A 25,169-nucleotide genomic window follows, 5' to 3' on the forward strand; every position below is an offset into this window, starting at 1 on the left:
GACAGAAAACTGAATCATCTAAAAAAAAATTGACTTCGCTATATCTTTTCAGCCCAGGATCTAACCCCCTCCCCCCTCGGTTAACACAAATACACAGAAAAGTTGCTAAAGATGGAGGAGATCATGGGACAAGTGTGTTCCCAGCACCGACTCTGGTGAACGTAATCTTCAATTTGATGCTGAATACTCCTGTTACCATTGGGAGGAGGATGCAATTTGAATTGAAATGTCCAAAAGTGAGGTTAAGGAGGTAACACTAATAGAATTGATAGCAAACTAAATGAAAGTAGTCACTAGAAATGGACCTCCCAAGGGAAAGTTGATCGGGTAGACACATGGGCTGAATAATTTGATAACACCTTCTTTCAAGGATTTATCAAGATGACAGCATATGAAGTTGTATATGTCTATGTCATACTAATGTACAGACTACTATGTGAGGCACTCTTCAGATCAGTGCGTGGAAGATTCATTACACGGTATGGACAAAATCCTGTACTTGCTCAAGAAAAATCAATAATTTTCTTCTCAAATTCAAATGAGGTCTCAAGTTGGGGTGGGGGAAAGAAAGAAAGAGAGAGATATTTGTGTATGAATAATATGAAATAGAGATATATATATGTGTATGAATAATATGAAATTGGTATCTATGTGTATGAATAGTATGAAATATATAACTTAAGAACACATCAAAGTGTTGTCAGGTTTATATTGCTAAAGCTTGACAGGTCTGCTTGTTTTGAAGTAGTTTTCATCTACTTTTCTTAGTATATATCACTTAGTATCTACGGATGGACATGCAACAACACTAAGCTCCAATTGTATCTCTTCTCCTCCCCAACCACTGCATCTGTTTTCCCGTTGGTTAGCTCAGTAGCTCGTATAGAAAAGGCTGCCCTTATTCCATTCCTTCCTTGATGTCAGGAATGGCTGGCAGCGCAACTCAATAGCTCAATATAAGGGCTGCCTTTTCCCAGTTCCTGCTTTATTTTGACTCTACACATCATAGTTGTCATGCCATCTAGGCGATCCAAGGCGTTGGAGAGGGCCTAGAGGCAAAGCGACTAAGGTGCCCGCCTAGGCAACCAAGACGACCAAGGTGACCAAAGTGTCTGGAAAACAAGGTAACGACTTGACAACTATACTACACATTGATCGACAATCGAGCTTCAATTCTTAAAATCCTTTCAGAAACTCAGGTCACTAAAGATGACTCATTGAATTACTGGAAGAGCAGACAACTTGACGAAATTACCTTTATCTCAAATTTCTGGAAGAATCACGTCAATAGCTGAGTTTTGAGTTGACTTGGTGATCATGAGTTATTTCACAGGTTCTGTATAGAAACCATAATTTGGCATGATGCAAATGCAGCTCCAAGCTTCCTACTTGACAATCTTTCATTGTTAGAACCAAATATTCAAATGAAGGATCCGTGGCCATTGTTTTGATGCATGATGAATTGCTAACCATAGCTGAAATTTCTCTTCCGGTGGTTGTTTCAGCTCTCATGGATTTGGAACGGCAGCATTATCAGCAAAGGAGCCTGAAGCCCTCCCTTTTTGTGCAATCGCTTATGCTCTAACTGGTATATCTGGCACATTAATTTGTTCAGTTCCAGCATTTAGGCACAGCCTGCTTCTGATAGTTGGATAAAATTATTTGCAAGTTTCACACAATTATATTTTGGGCATCAATATGAGTATCCTTACCCTCAAATAGTGTTCAGATTTTTGGAAAGGCTTCTATTATCTATTGTACAGCCCACCACTAGCTTCCTGTACAGTATCTGTATCTTGGCTCTAGGCTCATCCATATACACAGTATAATTGTTCTCCAGGAAAATATTGTGATTGTATGTTGATCACAAAGCAAAACCCAAAAAGCACCTACTGCTTTCTCAAGACTGGAAGACCTGAAACATCCTCGCGCAATATCCGCCTGAGATCCAACGATAAATTAGAATTAGAAGTAAACAGAGAGTTAGTTGCCGATTCAATGCAAAATTTGCTAACCAGTCTGCCGCTCTGTTTCCTTCTCTAAAAGTAAAGGAAATCAACGTGCGAAGAGCATCAATCAAGGCCAATATCTCATGGAACCAATACCAAACTTTCCAAGTTTTGCACCCTTTCTCGAAAATACAATGAACAACCATGTTAGAGTTCGAGTTCACATGAAAAGCCGAGAATCCCATCTCTCGCACAAAGTTTGTTAGACAGCATTGGAATAGTCTTCAACCTTTTCTTCATTCCATTCGTTGGAGAACCCGTTGGCATATTTTTTGGCCAAATCAGCCGGAAAAAGTGGTGTCTTCTCCTTGGATTTTCGATTTCCCTTCTTCAGTTAATATGTCCTTGCTTGAGGATGCTTTAGGCCGACCAAGATTCAAATTTTGCTAGCCTGAGCTCCCTGCTCGGGGTAGTTGCTTGGGTAGGGTTCTTTTCCCTTCCTTCTTGCCTTTCTTTGTATCCGTTTAGGTATGCCTGGATGTTAAATTTTTGTTCTTATTTTTTCTTTTTAATCTAATCTTTGCTGACCTTTAGCAAAAAAATGAAAGAAGATGCAAAGATCAAAAGAGATCTTCGATTTTTCGGAGTTTTTAATTCAAAATTTTGTAGATCTAGCTAGAGGTAATAGGTGAGTTTCATTGATTTTCTAATATTATACTAAAATTTAGAATCTGATGCTTTCCAGGTATCACTCCCCCAGCCCTTTTGCCTTCGGTCTGCTTACCTCTCCTCCCTCTCACATATCTATGCTCTTTTACTCCTTTGATGGTATCAAATCTTCTCAATTTATGAGGTTAGATGATGACATGGAAAACCTATCAACTTAATCTGAACACTAACTAGACGCCACGAAGTAGATAAAACCTTGGATACTTTTCAAAACTATGGCTACTGTTTGCTTATGGTGGAAGATTAGCTGAATGATCATTATCAGACCTGAAGGAACAAAATTTTATATAATTCTTTGTTGTATAACATAAGAGCCTCATTTATATAAGATAATATTTTACTCTTACATTTTTTAGACACAAGCCCTTAAAAGAAATTCTTTCACCAAAATAAAAATAATACTGAAAAATACACATTTCATTGAGGCCAATAACTTATATTAGTTGAAAGTAACACATGATGATTGGTTTCATCCCTCTCCATTCAGTCAACTTCATGCCCTTGGAACAGTGTAGCCTGCAAAGCAAAGGGGAAAAATTATTAACGTGAGGACATTTTTTTTTTTTTTTTTTTTGTTTTGCCCAAAACTTGCAAGTAATGCCAAGAGGATATATTGCAATGAACAGGAGTGGCAGCAAAACAACCGGCTCAAACTCGACCTGCACTTGAAATCGAGAATAGCATAGACTAGTTTATGCTTGATTAGGACTCCATACTGATTAAGATCAGCTGGTTGATTAATCTGATGGGATGATGAGAATTCCATCTTTCAGTGCAGGTAAGAAAACGGTTGCTTTACCCCTTCACCCCCCCCCCCCCAAAAAAAAAAAAAAAAACCGGTTGCAAGTGTAATACCAATTAAACCGAATTTCATTCATCCACAGATAAGGAGGAATCCCTCACCATAGTTGGGAGCTTGTGATGATAGAAGAGTCCAATCACAAGGTCAAATCACCAATGGTAAGAGGATTCCTCACTCGCGAGTGAAGGAAAACTGTCTATTAAATTTAGAGCCGGACAAAAAGTTCAGAAAAGCTAGAAGGCTTGTTAATTATTTGCTTTAGAGCAATAAGGTATGTATTATTCTTACTTCCACATTTCAGCCCACGGCGAAAAGTAAAACCACATGACTTGGCAATGTTGATGAACCCCTGCATGGAGCTTTTGGCATATCGATCAAATACCTAACATTCGATCTTACACGATGAAAGACTGAGGTGGTAAGTCCAATCAATGGACATCTATGAAATGGCTTAGACTTTTGGACTCCCCTCAAATTGGCATATCCTTGCATCTAGTAGCATGCACTTGTTTCATAATCCTGATTTTTCAATGTTTATATTTTCAGTTGGTCAACTCTATTTGTGCACAAAGGCGCTTGAAATCTATGACTATAAAAAATCCCGTCTTTAGTATCCTATCTTGACTGCAAAAACTATGAGAAACAATTTCCAATCACTTAGGGCCTGATTTGGTATGATTTCTATTTCAATTTCATTGGGGTAATTTCTATTTCAGAAATTGTTTGATTTGATTTTTATACCTTATTTCACTCTTGCTCTTTAATGAGCACGTGATTAATTTAATCGGAAAAGTAGTAATTTCATGTTAAAAATTAAACACCACCCTTCTTCTCCAGATGGTCTTCAGGCTACAAGTTTGGTCCTATCGGCCTGAACCTGCCTTGGCCCCCCCTGAGCCCAAATAGGGTCTGGGCAAAAGATTTCTGGCCCTAAGGGCGGGTTAGGGCCAGAAATTCCTGGCCCTAAGTCAAGGTCGGGCCGGGTTAGGGTTGAGATCTCGGGCTCAGTCCGACCTTGATTTTGGCCCTGATTTTGACCTTGATTTTTTACCCTGATTTTGGCCCTAATTTTGGCCCTAATCTTGATCCTAATTTTGGCCCTGATTTTGACCCAGATCTTGATCCTGATCTTGACCCAGATCTTGACCCTGATTATACAAATGTAACAACTAACAATTAAAGGGTCTGTTATTTATCAAAACATAATATGACACCAAGTCACCAACTATTGTTTTTATTTTTTTTTTCTATTATTTTGATTTCTTTTTTTAAATAAAATAGGTTTCATAAATTTAACTTCTCAGTACATTATATATTATATTCAGGGTTGGGAAGGATTAATATAAATTCATTAAACAAATAAAAGGTTGAAAGGTATCGAAGGTCTGAGGGGGACACAACAAAAAATTTGACCTCGAAGTATGAATGCAAAGCAACATCACAATGCAAAAGAAAAACCAAATTAATTAATTCTTAGATGGAGGCAAGTATTTTAACTTGATGCAGAATATTTTGTGCAAAACAAAAAAAAAAAAACGCCAAATAAAAGAGAAGCAAATCTTCGTGAAGAAAATTCTTTATTTTCATGTTAGTATTCTAGTATGTGCTCTATGGTTCACTGAAGCATCATTTCTGGGTTTTACTCCGTGAAAAAAATTCTTTATGTATCAAAAAAGATAGAAGTTATGATACATGTGAACAAGTGCCTAGCGCACTTGGTAGCTTGTTGTGTATAAAAAGCCCAGCCCAACCCAACCTTGTTGCAGCCCTAGATGGTCTCACAACCACCATGCCTCCACCACGACCACCCGCTCGCCACAGCCCCTTCTCGGCCCCACCTCATCCCCGTTTCTATCAACACCACCCTCAGAAATATGTAGAATTTATTCTCATAAATTGAACTACCAGATGGATTTCTTATTCTTAAAATATTTCAGATTGATGCAACCAAAACTACTTCAAATTCTTGACCAAAAATCTATTTTTTGACTATTTCATGAAATCAATCCAAAATTGAAATAGAAATCATACCAAATCTATCCTACATTAAAACCAAAGAGAGCATTTCCTATAAGATGGGTACTTTGTGTTGTTTTCATGTTTGGCATGTGGCATGCCTAAAAAAGGAATTTAGGCCACCACATGTGTAAAACACTAAAACATAATTAAGAAGTGTTTTGGACCGGTTGTGCTCAATTTCGTTTGTGTTTTAGTGGATATTTTCTTAAACTAATCGACTTGTGTCTAAAGCCATAAATGAAAACGAAAAAGCCAATTTAATATCTTTAGAGAGTACATTATTAATATTTAGGGTATCGTGTTTACTCCGAATCCGGATCAGCTACCCTCATGTGGGTGGCAGATCTGAAGTCGTTTACTCCTCTCACTCGATTATTTATTAGGGAGAAAGAGACATGCCGTTCTTGCACCCTGACATAGGGGCATGCTAAATGACCGTTGCACCCCTGGCTCCTATTTATTTCCAAGATTTTAGGGGGTGCGGTAATCATTTCACGCACCCCTGTGTCAAGAGTCAAGACACTTGGATGGTGTGTGCTAGGTGACCGGATGTCATTCTCTTTCCCTATTTATTTTTACTTCTTTCAAAATCAATTAGTTCAATGTAGGAATTTTTTTTTGAAAAGCAGTTTTCTATACGGGAGTGTGGCCTACACCAGCACTTTCATGTGTCTATCTCTCTCTTTTTTAAAACAAAGGGATAGAGGTGTCTTTTCACATGGGGAAGAGAGAGATAGACTCATAGGAGTGCTGGCGTAGGCCACACTCCCGGACAGAGATCTTTTTCCCTTTTTTTTTTTAGATCTTAAGTAGTAGAAAAGTGACCTAATCACCAGAGGAACTTTATTAATGAAAAGTTTGCTTCTCATTTTTTTTCAGATAATTTTAATCATAAAATTTCCCCCCTTTAAAAGTTATTTCTTGGTTTTACTTGGTGTAATCAAGATTGGTTACACTGAATGTGCTATTAAGACTATCATAATGATCTTTTATCCTATATTCAACATTTGTTTTTATTTTTTTTAATGTCATTTAGATTGGTGGCTCATCATCACATGTATGGTTACATGAAGATTATCATATCTCTTATTTCTTTATTTACAGATAATATCACTAAGGATTAAAAAAAAAATGTGTGTAACAATGGATTGGATGGCCATATTGAACATGGATATAATCCAGTGCAATGCCTTTTTCACACAAATGTTTGTGCTATTTATTTGCATGGTTCACATAAGAAGGATTTCTAAATAGTTTGGTTCAATATTATTTATAGGAAATCCTTCTCTAAACTTTGGAAATTTGGTTCAATATTATTTGGGAGAGGTTTTCAGGTACGATCGCATGAAAGGGGACAAGTTACGAAGTGTCAAATGGAGGGGGGGGGGTATGTCATTTCGGACTCCTACTATGAGAGGGGGGACAAGACCGTGCAAGGTCATGCACGAAACCTTTTGCCATATTATTTTTCAGACCGAGTTATCCTCAAGTCAAGGTAAATTGGAATCCATCCACCGTGGGGTTTCAGAAGCACGTGAGAGGATATTGAGAGGGTATTGGGGAACATATTAAAACTCTATAAGGGTTTGTGAACCTTCACTGCAAATTTCAAGAACCCCCTCTCTAAGTTTCAGATAATTCGGTTCAACATTATTGGGCTAGAGATCGTTGCTTCATCGTTTAACCCTTGCATCAGTATGGGGGCAATAAAATCCTGCATAAGGGCATCAATTTGGATGGGATTTTTTATTTCACTGAGGGCTAAACGATCATTCCACACGCTCCACTGTCTGGGCACATGAAGCCCCTATTTTTATTTACAGATAATATTCATTGAATCGGAAAAGTGTATGTAAACATGGATTGGATGGCCATATTGAACTGAATTTAACAAAGCCATTGTGGTTTGTCATGTCTGGTTCGGTCCGGTCCGGTCCTGTTTTAAAACCAGCTTGAGCTTTGGCACCATAACATTGAGGGTATTTTGGTCATAAAAAACGTTCCTTTGACGTTTAAATGTTAGTTATATAAGTAGGTTAGCCAATTGCCCAAAAGAAAAGGTAAAGTTCTGAAATTCCGTTGGAAATATTGAAAGCGAGCTCCGTTTTTTACAGTGATGGCTGTGAGAGTAAGAGAGAGACGACCTCATGATTCAAACGGCCTTTTATATTATATGAAAAGATTCTCTCCCAGCTTGAACGTGAACTCTCCTCTGCACTTTCCATTGGTTTTTTGTTTCTACCTCCCCCAGATGTTTGGATCCCCTGTCCCACTCATTCCACAGGAATCCTTCCAAATCCAGTGAAGCCATTATTGAAGATCCCATATACTGACATCAGTAGCTTTCAATGGCATTCAAATCTTACATAAACAACCCCCAATTACGGAAAAATTTTGGTGCCAATTAGAGCTATTCATCCCCATCTTGTTCTTTCCTGTTTGTCCCCACATTATTCACTCTTTCCGGCAAATTATGGTGAATTCTGTGAGCAATGAAGGTGGGAGTGTCTCTGTTCGGTTTCAGAGTGTGAGTAATGGTTTTAATCTCTTTCTGAATTATTGAATTGGTGTTTTATTGTGTTGTTTTCATGGGTTATATTCTTAACTGGGATATTGTTTTCCAGGTCGTCGGCATTTTGCTTATGCTACTTTCGCTCGGAATCATTCTGGCAATGGATAAAATTTTGGAACTTGCTTTTTTAGCCGCAGCTATCAAGTTTCCAAGTGCTATTTTTGGGATGTTCTGTGTGTTTTCCATTCTTATGATTCTTGATTCTTTAGTCCCTTCTGCTGCAACAAGTTTGATGAACTTCTTTGAGCCAGGAAATATGTTTATTCAGAGGTGGTTTCCAGTGTTTTATGTTCCTGTTTTGGTGGTTTTGCCTCTGTCTGTGAAAGATATCCCTTTGGCTTCAGGTGTCAAGATATGTTTCATCATAGGTATATAAATCTAAGCCTATTTCTTTCATTTTAAGACCATAGAGCTTATATGGTTCTGCAGACAATGAAAAATGAGCCTAATATTGCAAACCCAGTTTCAGCATGCCTACTATGTCTTGGAATTGGCTAAGGTTTAATGAATTTATGTAGTCTGTGTGAAAAGATGTTTTGTTATCCAGCGTCTTTTCACTTGTAAATCAAAGAGACTGGAGTAGCTTTAACACTTTTACTTAATGTTAATGGCTTGACATCATTTTATACCTGGGAAATAGCAGTTATAGGGGTACAACCATAGAATGCTTCAACCTCTCGGGTCCTTTCTCGTAGTTGATGGTGCCAATATGATCTAAAGTTGAAAGGAAACTCATTTTCAAGTTCCCACAAAATCCTCTCTTGTATGATAAGGGGGTGGATAGAGGAGAAAGAAGATTTCTGAGCCGAGTTTTTGAGCAAGCTTAGGTTCTTCCTAGATCTAGCCCAATCTGTGTTACAGAAATAGGAGCAAGAAAATAGAAATAAACAGTAGGGTGGATCATAGAAAATTTTGATTAATTTACAAATACAGAGGTTTACTAAGAGAACCACAGTGTGTAATTTATTTCAAGTCCCTATTGCTTTGAATCAGTACTCTTTCTTTTTTTAAAGTCTTGAATCTGTAACAAATTTAATTGCAGCTGGAAATAGTCTGTGCTTCTGCGATATCAAGATATAGGGTTAATGCTTGAATACCTCCCATGCTGTTCTGGTCTGTATATTTGTGTCTAAATGAGCTTCTTATGATCTGTAATTGTAGGCAGTTAATCAATAATCTTCAAAGATTATAATTACTAAACTTTCTTGTTTTCTACAGTACCAAATTGGATCAGAGGTTAATCTTGATGGGTCTTAGTGAAAAAAGGATTTGATTAAGCTGAAGTTTTAAAGTTCTAAATATACTGTCCTATAAACCTAAAAGATGTTCTTTCGCCATCCTTTTAATTTAATGCTCAGATATATGAAATAAAAGCCTTTTGTTTCCCTTTCTTTTCTGCAGTTGTGGGTTGGCTGGCTACACTTTCTGTTGCTGGTTGCTCAGCAATAGCTGTAAGAAAGATTGTAAAGACAGAAATGATAGCTGCCGAACCTATGCCAAAACCTTCCCCATTCTCAAAATTTGAAGTGTGGACTTGGACTGGAATTTTCCTTGTATCATTTATTTCGGCATTGCTATATCCAACAGCACTTGGGACAAATGCAAGAACATGCCTGCCTTTCCTACTTGCAGTTACTGTGTTAGGTTACATGGTTGGTTCTAGGTAAAATGCTTCTTTCCCTATTTATTGACTGAAGCAGAATATATTCTAAGCTTAATATTTTTTAAGAAATGCCTCATTATGTTTATGGGTTCTGATCTACAGGTTGCCCTCTGATATCAAGATGGCATTCCATCCAATAATTTGTTGTACACTATCAGCATATTTGGCGGCACTAGCTTTTGGGTATTTATCAAAGTCTGGAGTGGATGCTGTTCTAGGTTTCCTGCCTACTCAAAGTGCTTGTATTCTATCATCCATCATTTAAATGCATTTTCAGCAACATTTCTGTTTCTTTGATTCCAGATCAAGGGATTTGAATCATTTCTTTCACTTCGTGATTCTGTTCTTTTCTGTTTGACCTCCACCCAAACTGATTGGGTACAGGATCAAGCTTTTTCAATTTAAAAGAAATTCTGTCAAAGGTTCAAGTATCTGGTGCAGAAAACAACAAAATCACTCCATACAGAGAAAGGAAAACAAATTTATATGCACCCTACTTTATTGCCTTGAGATAGAAACTAACCTTACATTACTTTAACTTAGGTATATATGGCTTCAGTCCTGCACTGAATACTGACTGTAAATTATTTGCTTATACTTTTTGAACTATTAAAGTCATATAAGACTATGTTCATTGTGTTGATTATGTAACACATCAGAGAAAACAATTTCGCAGTTGCACAAGGAATTTTCCTCCAATTCCTACCTATATAACACCGGTACTTTCTATGACATATTGACATATCCTGTTACAGACTCAATAAAGTTCAAAAGCATTTCCTCCTACCTCTGTTTCACAACTCTAGCTGTATTGAAGGATATGACATTCTATAGTTAGTCTCTGGATTCTGGGAAACAAGAAGAGTTTCCCAGAAGAAATTTACTGTTTCTCATTGAAATGCAGAAATTAAACACTATAAATTTGAATTTAATTTGTAAAATGAAACCATGTTTATTGGTTATTAACTTGAGAAATCTAGATGTGTTTATTGTTAAGTCTTTACCCTGAAAACATATTCTAGTTCTTTGAGGAAACTCATGCATTCACTATATATTTCCTTACATACTGCTCAGAAATATTGTTATAGAGCTTTTAACTTTGTTTTTTACGACTCATACATAGAATCATGTATAGTTCTTCCGTGCAGGATATTATCTCACGAAAGTTTCATTTAACCCTGGAGCTGGTGACATTCTGATGAAATTTTTGGGATCTGTTATTATTTCTTTTGCCTTTTCAATGTTCAAACAGAGAAAGGTGACCAACCACTACTTATTAAAAAATGTAGTTCAATATAGTTCAAATCTCCCATGATAAAAATACTTCATCTTAATGTCTTATAGGTGTTGTAGTTATTGTCACTGTTACTCTAGGCATATTTGAGGTATGTTCTAGTTGGCCAAAGGCCTCATGCCGACAGCATCTTGTTGCATGGAATACATTAATATGCACTACCATTTTACAGTTTCCATATAAGAGATTTCCTTATCCGAAAATAGATTCAGCTACAAGATTGTTAATTTGCACTCTAAATGCATTCTTTTAGAAGGGAGGGATAATATGGAGCAGTTTGGGAAATATTAATGCACAATGAAAGGAAACAAATTTTGAATGAGGTTAAGATCTGGTCGAACTCGTTTTATTGTGAACAAGCTCCAGTATTTGCATCAGATGGGCCTGAGCTCTTTTGGTAGGCAAATAGCTCATGACATCTACCTAATGCACAGTTGAACACCATGATTTACCTCTTCATTTTCCCCCTTTTTTTTCTTTCTTATTGCCTGTTGAAAATGATATTTGTTGTCCTGTACAAATTTCAGCTTGTAAAGAGGCATGCGACGGAGATTTTCGTATCTGTGATCATCTCCTCATTTTTCTCATTGTATTCAACTGCACTCATAGGGCGTCTTGTTGGCCTGAAACCTGCTTTGACTGTATCGATTTTGCCTAAATGTATAACACTTGCATTAGCCCTCAGCATTGCCTCCCTCTTTGAAGGTACACTAACTCTTGATGCTTTACAATTTGAAATAGTTAATCTTGTTTCCTGAGAATTATCTGTTCCAGAAAACACAATTTTGACAGGGAGTACCAAGTAGGTTGTGAATATTTTCGATCATATTCTTCTTTTCTTTGGGGGTGGGGAGGGTGGGTGGGAGGAGGGTGTTGGACTTCGTGTCAAGTACTCAACATAATTTTGGTGTTCATATTTCTCATAGTGAACCAAAATGGGGCATACCCAGTGCACGAGGCTCCGCCACTGCGGGGTCTGGGGGGGGTCATAAAGTACATAGCCTTATCCCTGCGTTCTAGTGAACCACCGCACACACCCTGTGATTGCATGCAACTCTTTTCTAAACTTCAATCTTTGTTTTAATCAATGTGGTTATCTTGTTAATTGCAGATGCCAATGCATCCATCACAGGTGCTGCAGTTGTTTTAACTGGTCTTGTGGGTGCAAATTTTGTACTAATGATGCTTGACAAACTTCGTTTGAATGATCCTATAGCTCGAGGAATTGCAACGGCATCTAGGTATGCACAATTATCTTCATAGTTATAAATTCACATCTATTAATACCATACCAGTGGATAGTTCACGACGACCACATTGAATTTGAACATTATGGATCTGACTATTTACAGACTTCCATACCCATTCATGTACACAGAAAATACTTGGGCTGTTGATAAATGAAGTGGCTACCTAAATAGTTGTTTGATGCTTCTCTGAAATTCAGTTATAGATTTTCACAATTTTGTAAACTTTGCTTTGCTATTATCAAATACTTGGAAAATAAATTAAGTGGAGGAGTACTTGGTTATGTCCATTTAAATGAATCAGTGTCACTTGAGTATTTGACCCTCTTGTTGCAGGAGGACAGTCAAGTTTTAATTCACTTGTCATTGGGTACATCCTATGACCGAATGACGCAATATTTGGGCACTAGCAGCATTCCCAAAAGAAGAAGAACTTGTGGTTTCAGCAATTTCAGAATTCCTAATTTTTCTATGGAATCCTTACGTTTTCAGTTTCTTTTCCTATTTTGATTATGTTTATGTGGCCTACAGGATCGATTTGGAATCTATAAATCCAGTTCTGTTATGAGTTGATTTTCTTTCATTATGTCAAGTCCTAGTTGGTTTAGGACTCCAACCACTGCTGAAGGTTCTTGAGTCAGTTTAGCAGTTGTTTTAAGTCTTTTATTTGTCAATCAAGTATTTGATTACTAGTTGGTTTAGGCTATTTCTAGTCATGTTATAAGTCATATTTGGAGAGTTTATATATACTTGTAACCAGCCATTTAAGGCATATGGATTTTTATGAATAAAGCATGGGTTTTTGCTGTTCTTTTGTGTGACTTAGAAACTGGTGGTGAGATTCAACTACTCCATTGGTGCGATTCCAATACTGCTAGTGGGATTGCAGCAAGTCTAGGTGAGAGGTCTGTTCCTCTCTTCTTCTTATAACCCTCTTCTTCATTAGTTAATCTCTATAAAAGTTATTACAGAAATCGATTCTAGTTGGGAAGTCCTATCTCAAGTAAGATTCTTCTGAAACTCGAGATCAGATCCTTGGATCAAGTTCAACTTTTGATATTTTATTCCTATATCTGAATATAGTGATCCATGAAAATTTGACTCAAATTTGAAATCCAGATCACTGTTTTATCACCTATTCTTTAATTCTGGTTCTTACTGCGATTCTGGTTTTCAAATGAGTTTCTGAATCTAATCCCTTAGGCTTCTAGAAACCCATTAATTGGTATCATAAAGTGAACCAATGCCTTCTGACACGGCCACCTTAATTGAACCCTCATTCGAAATGGTTGAAAGTATACAGAAGTTATCTGGCAAACTTGTTGTCATGGAACAACAACGTGAGGATTCTATCCTAACCCACCTAAAATTTTTGAAAATCATGGAGTTGATAGAGAGACACCTATTGGTTTAGCTACTAATAATACAATTAGAGTTCAAAGAGGGAGTACATCTGAAAACAACACTTACCATATGAGGACTGATAATACTACAAAGATGGTGAAACCAGAAGTTTCTTACTTTTCTGGACAAATGAACCCATGGATATTCTTTAATTGGTTAGCTTCTCTAGAGGAATATTTTGATTGGTACAACTTGTTATAAGAGAGGAAGCTTAGATTTGTTTATTTGCGAGTGACTGGTCATGGTAAAGAATGGTGGAGAATCTATGAAGAGAGGCTCAAAGTTAGAAGAGTGAACCTAGAACTTGGTAAGAGATGAAGCATGAGTTGAAGAACAAGTACCTACCAGAGCATATCTAAAGAAAGCTCTTTTCTTCAACAAGAATATCACCAAAGGCCTTCAACGCTGAAGATAATTTTAAGCAGCCATCTATGAAATTCAGTTTGCAAGTTGGAGAATGTTGGAAGTTTGACACAAAAATTGTTAAAGCACAGGCTGACCTCAACTTTGCACCATCAAAGAAAGAAACGAAAGAAGCATCTAAAGAAGATGAACCTATGACTTTAGATGAACCCAACGAAGGAGAATCCAGTTCTCCTACACAAGTTTGATGTGCATTGTGAAGGTAAAGAGAAGACAACAATCGTATAGGAATCAATGATTCAAGGTGAAAATCAAGTTCTTTGTAAGGCAGAAGATTTTCCTTCACTTCAAGAGCGAAGCTAAAGATGAAGAAAGCAAAGCAGACTGTGACAACAAAGATGATACAATTCTTGAAGATTTTAAGGAAGAGGTTCAACATGCAAAAACTTTTGTCGTGGAAGATAATGTTGCAGAACTCAAAAAAGATATCAAAGACAAGGTTGCAGCAGTGATACTAGATGAGGTTATTTTTAAGGACTACTTTGAGAATACTCCATGTGAAGTCATGAATATTCAAGATTTTGTTCTTGTTGTGGAGGATTTCATAGAGTTCGTGATCCCACCTGGCTACTGTGACGAGAAGGTTCCCAAGGTTATGGATTTTCTTCATTGTGTGCTACCAAATTTATTTTTCATTGAAGATGCATATTACTCCCGCAGTGTTCATTCTACGCCACAACAAAACTCGTGGGCATGTTTTTTCAACCCGGGGAGACTCGATGCCGTATGTGGGCACTAGCAGTAGTGCCAATCCACTTGCAACGGCTCCTCCCGAAATGGCAGCAATTTTTAATAAAGATTCAACTATTGAAACACTCACATGTTCTGATCAACTTGTCAGAACTCAAACTAGCTTCCTTTATTTTTCTGCTTCTTTGACTGCAACAATTGGGTTAACTGGCAGCTCGGTAGGCCTTTGTAGATTGTCCAGTCTCAGTTGCATTGAGATTGTCCAGTTCCAGGTTTGGTTGTTTGATTACTAGTTGATTTAGCCATTTCTTGTCATGTTATGAGTCATATTTAGAGTGTTTATATATACTTGTAACCAGCCATTAAGGCATGCGGATTTTATTATGAATAAAGCATGGGTTTTTGCTGTTCTTCTGTGTGACTCAGAAACTGGTTGTGAGATTCAACTACTCCATTGGTGATATTCCAACACTGTTGGCGGATCCTAGAAAATTCAGGTGAGAGGTCTTGTCATATTTTCTTCTTATAACCCTCTTTGTCACTAGTTAATATTTGCAAAAGTTATTGCAGAAATCGATTCGTAGTTGGGAAGTCCTATCTCAAGTAGGATTCTTCTGAAACTCAAGAACAGACCCTTGAATCGAGTTCAAATTTCAATATTCTGTTCCTATGTCTCAATATTGTGATCCATTGAGATTTGATTCAAATCTGAGATCCAGATCACTGTTTTATCAATTATTCGTTAATTCTGTTCCTTATTTATTTGCTGTGATTCTGGTTTCAACTGAGTTTCTGATCTTAATCTGTTAGGCTTCTAGAAACCCATCACCAAAGCTTGTCCAACCCTTTTTACCTTGTACTTATTTTATGTCTCTTAAGGCATACACTTCAATAAAGAGATTGATATCTTAAAGCAGCAACGTAAGCATCCTAATTTTCAAAGATAAATTGTTGAATAAAATTTATCTGGTTTTTCTTCTAATTCAGATTGATGTTGGTTAAAATCATTTAATTTTTATGTTACACTGCTCTAATTACTTGAAAATTTAAGAGCTCAGAAACATGCTAGAAAAAGGTTTAAACAGATGCATCTGGTAACCTGTAAACTCAATTGGACATAGTGGCAGTTAGTAGGAAGAGTGACAACTATGGAACTGGGAGGGTGAAGCTGACAAAAGGGAAACAAAAATAGAAGGAAGATGGTGGATAGTTGGAATTCCTATTTTATGAAGGGTTTTCTTAATTGATTTGGTTAGGAGTTAAATTTTCTGTATGATGATTTCTAAACTGAAGAGGACTCTCATTTAAATTGACCTACCAAGCATAGGCCTTTCTGTCATGCATCTAATAGCCTTTCTGGCTACAACATCTGTTATCATAGCTTGCCAACTCTGGTTCCACTCTTAATCCTTAGATTGCCTATTAAGGAGTAAATGGTTAAGAGTCAATATCAAGATGGTATGAAAAAAAAAAGACAGAATTTTGTAATGGTAGTTTAAGCAGGCAGAGCAGTGGAGGATCATGTGACTAGAGTATCAATCCAGACTGATTTTGACTCTCAGAAATGGACAGCAAACTGAATCATTCTACAAAAAAAAAAATTGACTTCCCTATATCTTTTCAGCCCAGGATCTAAACTCAGAAATGGACAGCAAACTGAATCATTCTACAAAAAAAAAATTGACTTCCCTATATCTTTTCAGCCCAGGATCTAAACCCCCCCCCCCTCCCCGCTTAACACACAAATGTGTTGCCAGCACCGACTCTGGTGAATGTAATCTTCAATTTGCTGCTGAATACTCCTGTTACCATTGGGAGGAGGATGCAATTTGAATTGAAATGTCCAAATGTGAGGATTAAGGAGGTAACACTAATAGAATTGCTAGTAGACTGAATGAAAGTAGTCACTAGTAATGGACCTCACAAGGGAAAGTTGATCAGGTAGAAACTTGGGCTGAGTAATTTGATAACACCTTCTTTCAAGGATTTATCAAGATGACAGCATCTGAAGTTGTATATGTCTATGCCATACTAATATACAGACTACTATGTGAGGCACTATTCAGATCAGCGTGGAAGATTCATTATACAGTGTGGACAAAATCCTGTACTTGCTCAAGAAAAATCAATAATTTTCTTCTCAAATTCAAATGAGGTCTCAAATTGAGGTGGGGGAAAGAGAGAGAGAGAAAGAGGTGTCTAAGTGTATGAATAATATAGGTATCTGTGTATGAATAGTATGAAATATAGAGAGGTATCTATGTGTATGAATAATATGAAATTGGTATGTGTATGAATAGTATGAAATATATAACTTAAGAACACATCAAAGTGTTGTTAGGTTTATATTGCTAAAGCTTGACAGGTCTGCTTGTTTCGAAGTAGTTTTCATCTACTTTTCCTAGTATATATCACTTAGTATCTACGGATGGACATGCAACAACACTAAGCTCCAATTGTCTCTCTTCTCCTCCCCAACAACCGTATCTGTTTTCCCGTTGGTTAGCTCAGTAGCTCATATAGAAAAGGCTGCCCTTATTCCATTCTTTCCTTGATGTTAGGAATGGCGGGCAGGGCAACTCAATAGCTCAATAGAAAGGCTGCCCTTTCCCAGTTCCTGCTTTATTTTAACTCTACAAATCATAGTTGTCATGCCGTCTAGGAGACCCAAGGTGTTGGAGGGGGCCTACAGGCAAAGCAACTAAGGCGCCCGCCTAGGCAATCAAGACAACCAAGGTGACCAAAGTGTCTAGAAGACAAGGCGACGACTTGACAACTATGCTACACATTGATAGACAATCGAGCTTCAATTCTTAAAAGCCTTTCAGAAACTCAGGCCACTAAAGATGACTCGTTGAATTACAGGAAGAGCAGACAACTTGACGAAATTACCTTTATCTCAAATTTCTGGAAGAATCACGTCAATAGCTGAGTTTTGAGTTGACTTGGTGATCATGAGTTATTTCACAGGTTCTGTATAGAAACCAACCAAACCATAATTTTGCATGATGCAAATGCAGTTCCAAGCTTCCTTCTTGACAATCATAGTTAATAGAGAATGACTAAGATGAAAATGAAGGAGAAAATATTCATACAGGGGAGAGTCCCCATCGTGATAGGTCTTATTGGTTTCCTAGTTTATCTCTAATTAGTTTCCTATTGTGCTTATGAGTCCTTATGAGATTGTAACTTACATTATTACATTGTTTTATATATTGATTGAAGACCTGTGACAGATTGCAATTAATTCTATTGCTGGGTTAGTTATCCTTTACTTGCTCTCTCTTTTCTCTTGTTCTGGTTCTGTTTAAAGTTCTCATCTGTTACACGTTCAAAGTCTATCAATTAGGAAATATGATATTACTAAAAACACTAATGTGTTTTTGTGCAGACCTAGAAAACACTGCCTTGATTGAAAATTAAGCAAAAATAAAATATTTAGGGAAGGATATGGACTGCAAAGAATATGGCTTGCTGAGAAGTGTGGCATAAAAAATATAAAATCTATATAAATGTATTTATATGTAAAACATACTGCATCTTTGCCTGGAATATGTAGTTTAAAACGTAATAAAAAATTTATTATTCCTTAACAAATGTTACAGCACAATCTTTCATTGTTAGAACCAAATATTCATGAGGCATCCTTGTGCCATTGTTTTGATGCATGATGAATTGCTAACCATAGCTGAAATTTCTCTTCCGGTGGTTGTTTCAGCTCTCATGGATTTGGAACGGCAGCATTATCAGCAAAGGAGCCTGAAGCCCTTCCTTTTTGTGCAATCGCTTATGCTCTAACTGGTATATTTGGCACATTAATTTGTTCAGTTCCAGCATTCAGGCACAGCCTGCTTCTGATAATTGGATAAAATTATTTGCAAGTTTCACACAATTATATTTTGGGCATCAATATGAGTATCCTTGCCCTCAAATAGTATTCTGATTTTTGGGAAAGGCTTCTATTGTCTTTTGTACAGCCCACCAGTACCACTAGCTTCCATATGCATAGTATAATTGTTCTTCAGGAAAATATAGCGATTGTATGTTGATCACAAAGCAGCTTTTGGTTATTGTAAAAGGAGAACCTTTATGCAAAAACTTGTAAATCCATTTTCCTTTTTATGTTTCATGGCTGCAGTAAAATAATATGGAAATAGAAAAATAAAAAAATAAATAAAAAGATCGTCTGCAACTGCAGGGAATCCTTACCCCATGCTTCGTAGGAGAGACTGCTTCCAAGTTCCGTACCCGCAGCCAACACATTGCAATAGCGCAACTTAACCATTATAATATGGAAATATTTATACAGAAATTGACAGAATGTCTTATTCAACTTCAGGAAGTATCAAATATGAAACATACTTCTTAATTGTATGTAGTTGAACTCAACTAGTTTCATCGAATAATTACAAATCACCCCCTGATTTTTAACCGAAACTCAGATCACCCCCTGGTTTTTGAAAAAGCTCAAATCACCCCCTGATTTAGACCCCAAAATGACAAATTAGTCCCTAACGTTAGTTTTATGCTGTTATGTGATGATGTCAACCAGTTAAATAAATTTAAATCCCTAAACTACCCTTGACCAATGTTGAAGATGAAGGAAGGGTAGTATTGTAAATTTAATTCTAATGTTTTAGTACAAGGGTAAAATAGTCCTTTCACACCAATAAGTAACAACAGACTAACACCATTACTGTAGAGGGGGACATTTGAGTTTTTTCAAAAACCACGGGGTGATCTGAGTTTCGATTGAAAACCAGGGGGTGATCTGTAATTTACCCTAATATTATTTACTTAAACTGTAATAATCATTGTTGCAAAAAACATCCATGCATCTTTGGGATCTTGATCTCATCCACACTTTCAATCAAGGTTAAGGGACTATGGAAATGATCATTCTTGCCATTGCTATCTTGTGGAAAGTACAATAGAAATGCTTGGTTCAGTGTTGTTCAAATAGAACACCATTTAATTCACTTCATTGGTGGAAATGGTAATTCTTGCCATTCCCTTCTTGTGGAAAATGCTACCATAGTTGTGTAAAAATTGAATCCTAACCACGATATAGAAAACAAAACGCAACAAAGGAAAAAGAGCCTTCATACAATCACAATGCAAGGCTATATATAGATGGTTCGGCAAGGTGCATACACGCACAGTGAGATGAGAGCATCTTCAATAGCAATGGAGATTAGGGTTACAAGCTCTCTTCTTCTCTTCTCTCTTTTTACAAAGAATTCCCTCTTGATCATAATAACCTCCGTTGCTACCAATTTAAAGGGGAAAAAAAAAAAAAGAGAGATTCAATTCCTGAAATTACCCCCATGTAAACCCCGAAATATTTTCCTCAAAGGTGGCCCCCTAGTTGTCATGGTGCCAAGGCAAATCTAGGCGGCGCTTGTCGTCTAGGCGACTAAGGTGTGCACATACCAAGGGGGTTTTTGAGATGTAAAATATGATATTTTTTCCCTTAAAGATATAAATTTGAGGGTGGTTTATATGTGAAATGATTTTTTTTCTTCCGAATATAAGAGGGAGACATGAAATTAAAGAACATCTTATTTGAAGTTACAATTTAACAAATGCAATCCATTTGGTCTTCTTATTCCTCTTTAATGTCGATGGCAGAAAAGTTGGTGGTTGCAACATAAGTTCTAGGTATGTACCTGAGTACCTCTTCCTCCTCCTCCTTCTACAATGTGTTGACAAATTACAGTCCATGGGATCATCTAACACATGAATTAATTGTCCATCATGTTGGATTCACAAATATTGGAAAATATGGTTCAGCCCATGGTCTCCCATGGTGATCCTAGGGCAATCCCATGTTTGCCCATGGGAACTCTAAATAAAATTCGGGTCTCCCATGGTTGCCCAAGGTAACCCTAGTGAATCCCCATTAGGGTTTGGTATAAAAATTTATTATCAAACCCTCTCTTTTTTTTTATCCCATGAAAATATGGGATCCGCAAGAAGAGAGAAAATCATCTCTTTTCCATCCCATGGAAAGAGGAAACCATCCCATACCCGAATGCGTAGCGAAAAATAAATTGATTCGGGTTTCTTTTACATCCCATGATTATCAAATAATTAAAACACTTAATGTATAAAACAAACTTTAAGATTTGTTAACCTGTTGAGCCTCAAGTGTTGCTCCTCCTCTAGATAATGGTTCTTCCCCTAACAAGCCGATCAACCAAGCCCTAATCTGGATTTTCTTGATGCAGTAGAAGATCCCTAAGCCAAACCAGAATTTCTTCTCCAAGACTTGGATCCAATCTGAAAAACCAAGTTTCCAATCTCCTAACCAGTTCTCAAAGCTCTAGAGAGCAAGAGAGCAAAAGAGAAGGACAGAGGAGAGAGTGCTTGGAACGGATTTTCTAGAGTAGGGGGGCAGAAAATCCATCCAAGGCTAGGGTTAGAAAAATCTGTACCCCTGGTGTGTTTAAATAGGAGAAGCTCTTATGAGCTTCCCCATTCCCTGTGAGAGTCTGACTCTCTCTCTCCTGTTTGACTTGAAACTTTGATGGGCTTCTAATTAGTGAAGAAACAAAATTTAAAAAGGAATAATTTTAATTAACTAATTTAAACATTAATGGGCCTTTAATTAATTAGCATCAAGTCCATACTAATTTAAATAAATCAATTAATAATTAGCAAATCCCAGAAATACCCCTGCATATTAAATATGCATCAACCCTCCACTAAACAACATCATTGTCATGGAATCTAGGGTAAGGGTGTCAAAATGGAACCGAAATCGATTGTCGGAACCGGAACCGACCATCTAAAAATGACGCGATTCTGATTTCATAGGTTCTAATACCGGTTCGATTCGGTTCAAAACCAGAAAACCGTCAATTAACCAAATAGAAACTGGGTAAAAAACCGAGATTAGGAATATTCTATTTGTTTAATAATGGGGTTAAGCACTCTAAAATATTAGGACTTCTTATTGAGATTTTTTTAATTTCACTGTCAGTGTCAAATTTATGAAGGGACGGAAGGTTTTAGTAATCACTCTAAAAAATTATTGCAACAAGCATGTCTTAGTGAACTTTGTTAATGAATTGAGTGGGGTATGGATTGGTGATGTCCTCAGCTTGGTTCCCTTGCGGTACTATGTGGCTTTGATTAATCACTTAAAATTATCAGTACAACTAGCATGTCTAAGTGAACTTTGCCTAGAGTTAGATGTGTATTAAACAATATAATTTCTCCCACATAAAAAGAATGTGGAAAATAAAATTAAAAGATACAAAGGTGAAATCGATCGGAATTACAAACCGCATGTAAACCGGATAACAAAAACCAAATAAAAACCGTTAAAACCGCACTGCATATAAAATGATTATGATTTTGGGTGATTCTTATCCGGTGCAGTTTTGATTTCTACTTTGCAATATGTGCACTGAACCAGAACCGCACCGTTTGACACCCTTAATCTAGGGCATGTACACTAGTACTGCCTGTTGCATGTGAAAACCTCCGATGCCCGGTTCGCCCACGGATGAGCCTGCAAAAACCAAGCGATGAGCACAAGAGAGCCGGTGTGGCTCCGGCCTAGGACTCTCCGATGCTCAAGTCAGGTCTCCAATGCAACAGCGTAACAGCTAGTAAAAAGCCAGATGATCAATGGTGCTCCATACCTGGGTATTTATAGAGTGAGGAGGAGATGAGGCGGTTGGGAGAGTCCTAGTATGGTAGGAGTCCTTCTTTTGGAAGGTTCTCTCGCGTAGAGCGGAGTGGAGAGCTATTTTCGGGGTCGGACTCTTGTTAAGGTAAGAGTCCATGTAGAGTACGATTCCGTGTTGCGCTGGGATCGTGGCTCGATCCTTATCCCGTGATTCTCGGGATGCGCTGACGTGGCCCGGAGATCCCCGGTGGGGTGCTATGGCAGCTTCAGTGGAGGAGGGCTCGGCCTCGGAGGTCGGCCCAGGGGGTCGGCAGAGGAGGTCGGCAAGGGAGATCGGCCTCAGAGGTTGGTCTCGGCCGCAAGCTCGGCCAGGAGTCTATGGCTGACCTGTATGAGCTCGGCCTCAGCCAACGGCTAGCTCGCTCGAGTCTGGCTCTATCAGGTGACTTATCGGAGATGGGGTCAGCCCGATCTCCTGCTCGGCCCAACTCGATTCTCGGACTGAGGTCGGGTCGGCCATGTGGCAGCCTCTGATAGGAGGGGTGTTTTATGCCTCATCACAGGCCCCCCCCACTCATCAGGGGTCGGCTCGGCACTGATGAGTGAAGTTTCTTGGTCCGCTTGTCTGGAAGATTTTTGCGGTCGAGCCGAGCTTATTTTTTGTCGCGAATTTGACGTTGCACGGTCTGACGGTTGGGTGTCAGTGCCATGTCAGCAGAGTCATTATGGCAGGCTCGGGAATTCAAAACGTCCTTTGATCTGGGCCGTTGAACTATGCTGAGCTTTGGTCGATCGTTGGATCAGTAAAACCCAAGGATTATAAATAGGCGATTCCTAACTATTCATTCCTTACTGCACTAAGTTATTGACTTCTCCGCAAGCTTGGATTCTTCAGCTCTGTAGCGCTCGGTGTTTACTGGTTCGTGATCAGCTCGGCCTTTGTTCGTTCGCGCTCAGATCATTCTTAGCTCTTCTTCAACCAGTAAGTCTTCTACTCCCAGTATGTCAGTAGTAGTCCCATGGGCGAGCTGTTCGCCGGGGCGGCAGAGGGCGCAAGTCCAAGCCGAGAGCTCCCCGCTCGTTCTCCCACCATAGACTTATTGGGCTCGACCTCGGATGAGCCCGATGTAGTGGAGCTTCGTCAGGCCGAGGTGGCCGAGCCTCCGTTACTCATGGAGTTTGACCACGCGGCCCACCCAATTGCCGCAGACCGAGCCGAGAACTCTGGGTCGTCCTCATCCGATGAGGAATCAAGTGAGGTAGATTCGTCCGAGGTGGGGGTTGGCTCGGTCAGCTCGTCCGCTGACGCCCCTGAGCCAGAGGAAGGTAGTGTCGGCACCGTTCCGAGTACGATCACGGAGGCCAACCTCAACTGTCTGAGGACAACCTATGCCATCCCCGAGGACATTCAGCTCCGAGCTCCTAACCCCGGGGAGATGGCCTGCTTCATCAGGCCCGACGAGGTGGCTTTGTACGAGACGCCCTTCAAGTATGCGTTCAGGCTCCCCGTTCTCGGCCTGGTGGACCAGATCTTGGACCACTTCCACCTGTCTCCTGGTCAGCTGGTGCCGAACTCTTGGCTGGCCGTGTACTGCTTCTACGCCTTATTCTGCGAGATGGGCCGAGGTGCGAGCGTGACTCTTTTCTCTCGGCTCTTCTTCTTGAAGAAGTCTCCCGAGAAGGGGTGGTACTATTTCTGTCGCCGATCAGGGAAGAGTGCGGCTCTGGGCAGCCACAAATTTTTAGTCGGCACGCCGACCTACAATAAGTACTGCAAGCCTCATTTTTTCTTCGCTTCCATTCCCAACAGCCCTCTTCGAACCAAGTGGAAGGAGATGAACTTGAACTACGTCAATAGGGTACTACCCCTGATCGAGAACGAGATGACCTTGCTTAACCTGATCCTCCAGCGTCCGCCCTTCGATGTCCTCTAGCTTCAGGATGAGGGGTTTCTTCAGAGGTGGCGTATGACCCCTGGTAGGAGCCCGATCCGAGCCCGTCTCCGTTGTCCGAGCTGACCCCTTTACTTAGTCTTTTTTCTTCTTTTTTTTCTTTTTTTTTTTTTTGTTTTTGACATTTGGTTTCTCCTGCAGTGGTCGGCCATATCCCCCCTATGGATACAGCTCGGCTAAGAGCCGAGACCCTTGCAGACCGAAGGAAGAAAAATGTGGAGAAGAAGTCCCGGGGCGAGTCTTCCAAGGCCCCCAAGGGCAAGGCCGTGATGTCGGGCCCGTCGGACGCTGTGGTCGGCCTTGAGGCCGAGAAGAGTACGGGGCCAGCGGGGTCTCCGAGGAAGGGGAAAGGCCGAAAAGGCGAGAGGAGCCCTCCGAAAGACATCAAGCGTCAGAAGCTCTCGGTCAATCTGACGAGTGGTGGTCTTCCGCCCGTGGCTTCACCCACCAACATCTCCCGATATGTCTTGGGGAGGGCCTCGGCCAGCAACGTTCCTGTGAGGCCGACCTGGCGTCTCTTCCCAGGGGACTCGGCATTGACGTCAGCCGCACACGCCGAAGAATGGCTGGATGCAGGTCAACTTCCAATCGACAAGGAGAAGCTCGAGGCGCTGTCTGACCCCGAGCTCCTCTCCACTCTATTTCAGGATTTCAACATGGTAAGTTTCCTGGTCGGCTCTTGTGATTAGATATGATCTGTGTAGTCTATCTTGACTTTTGTTCTCATGCTTTTTTGTAGGGCTTCGCCAAGGCAGTGGAGACCATGCTTCGCTTTGAGCGGCTCCT

At 39.1% G+C, this 25,169-nt stretch overlaps 2 protein-coding genes and 1 long non-coding RNA gene across 3 annotated transcripts in view; all 3 read left to right on the plus strand.

The window, feature by feature from the left end:
• Nucleotides 1-1,785, plus strand: part of LOC122644973 (plastidal glycolate/glycerate translocator 1, chloroplastic-like) — a 30,527-nt gene extending 28,742 nt beyond the window's left edge. The window contains exon 6 of the mRNA XM_043838329.1: nt 1,506-1,785. Within this exon, the coding sequence (XP_043694264.1) occupies nt 1,506-1,656 (151 nt within the window). The 3' untranslated portion in view covers nt 1,657-1,785. The remainder of the gene's footprint in view (nt 1-1,505) is intronic.
• A 6,119-nt stretch (nt 1,786-7,904) lies between these two features.
• LOC122646318 (plastidal glycolate/glycerate translocator 1, chloroplastic-like) overlaps nt 7,905-25,169 on the plus strand; it is a 179,532-nt gene continuing 162,267 nt past the window's right edge. Inside the window, exons 1-3 of the mRNA XM_043839850.1 lie at nt 7,905-8,026; nt 8,124-8,439; nt 9,473-9,734. Of these exons, the coding sequence (XP_043695785.1) occupies nt 7,973-8,026; nt 8,124-8,439; nt 9,473-9,734 (632 nt within the window). The 5' untranslated portion in view covers nt 7,905-7,972. The remainder of the gene's footprint in view (nt 8,027-8,123; nt 8,440-9,472; nt 9,735-25,169) is intronic.
• LOC122646320 lies at nt 12,134-18,718 on the plus strand. The gene is made up of 2 exons (XR_006330592.1): nt 12,134-12,269; nt 18,511-18,718. It is a non-coding gene; the product is annotated as an uncharacterized LOC122646320 (long non-coding RNA).

Source organism: Telopea speciosissima, chromosome 11, assembly GCF_018873765.1.
Source record: "Telopea speciosissima isolate NSW1024214 ecotype Mountain lineage chromosome 11, Tspe_v1, whole genome shotgun sequence".
In the NCBI taxonomy this organism is placed as follows: Eukaryota; Viridiplantae; Streptophyta; class Magnoliopsida; order Proteales; family Proteaceae; genus Telopea; species Telopea speciosissima.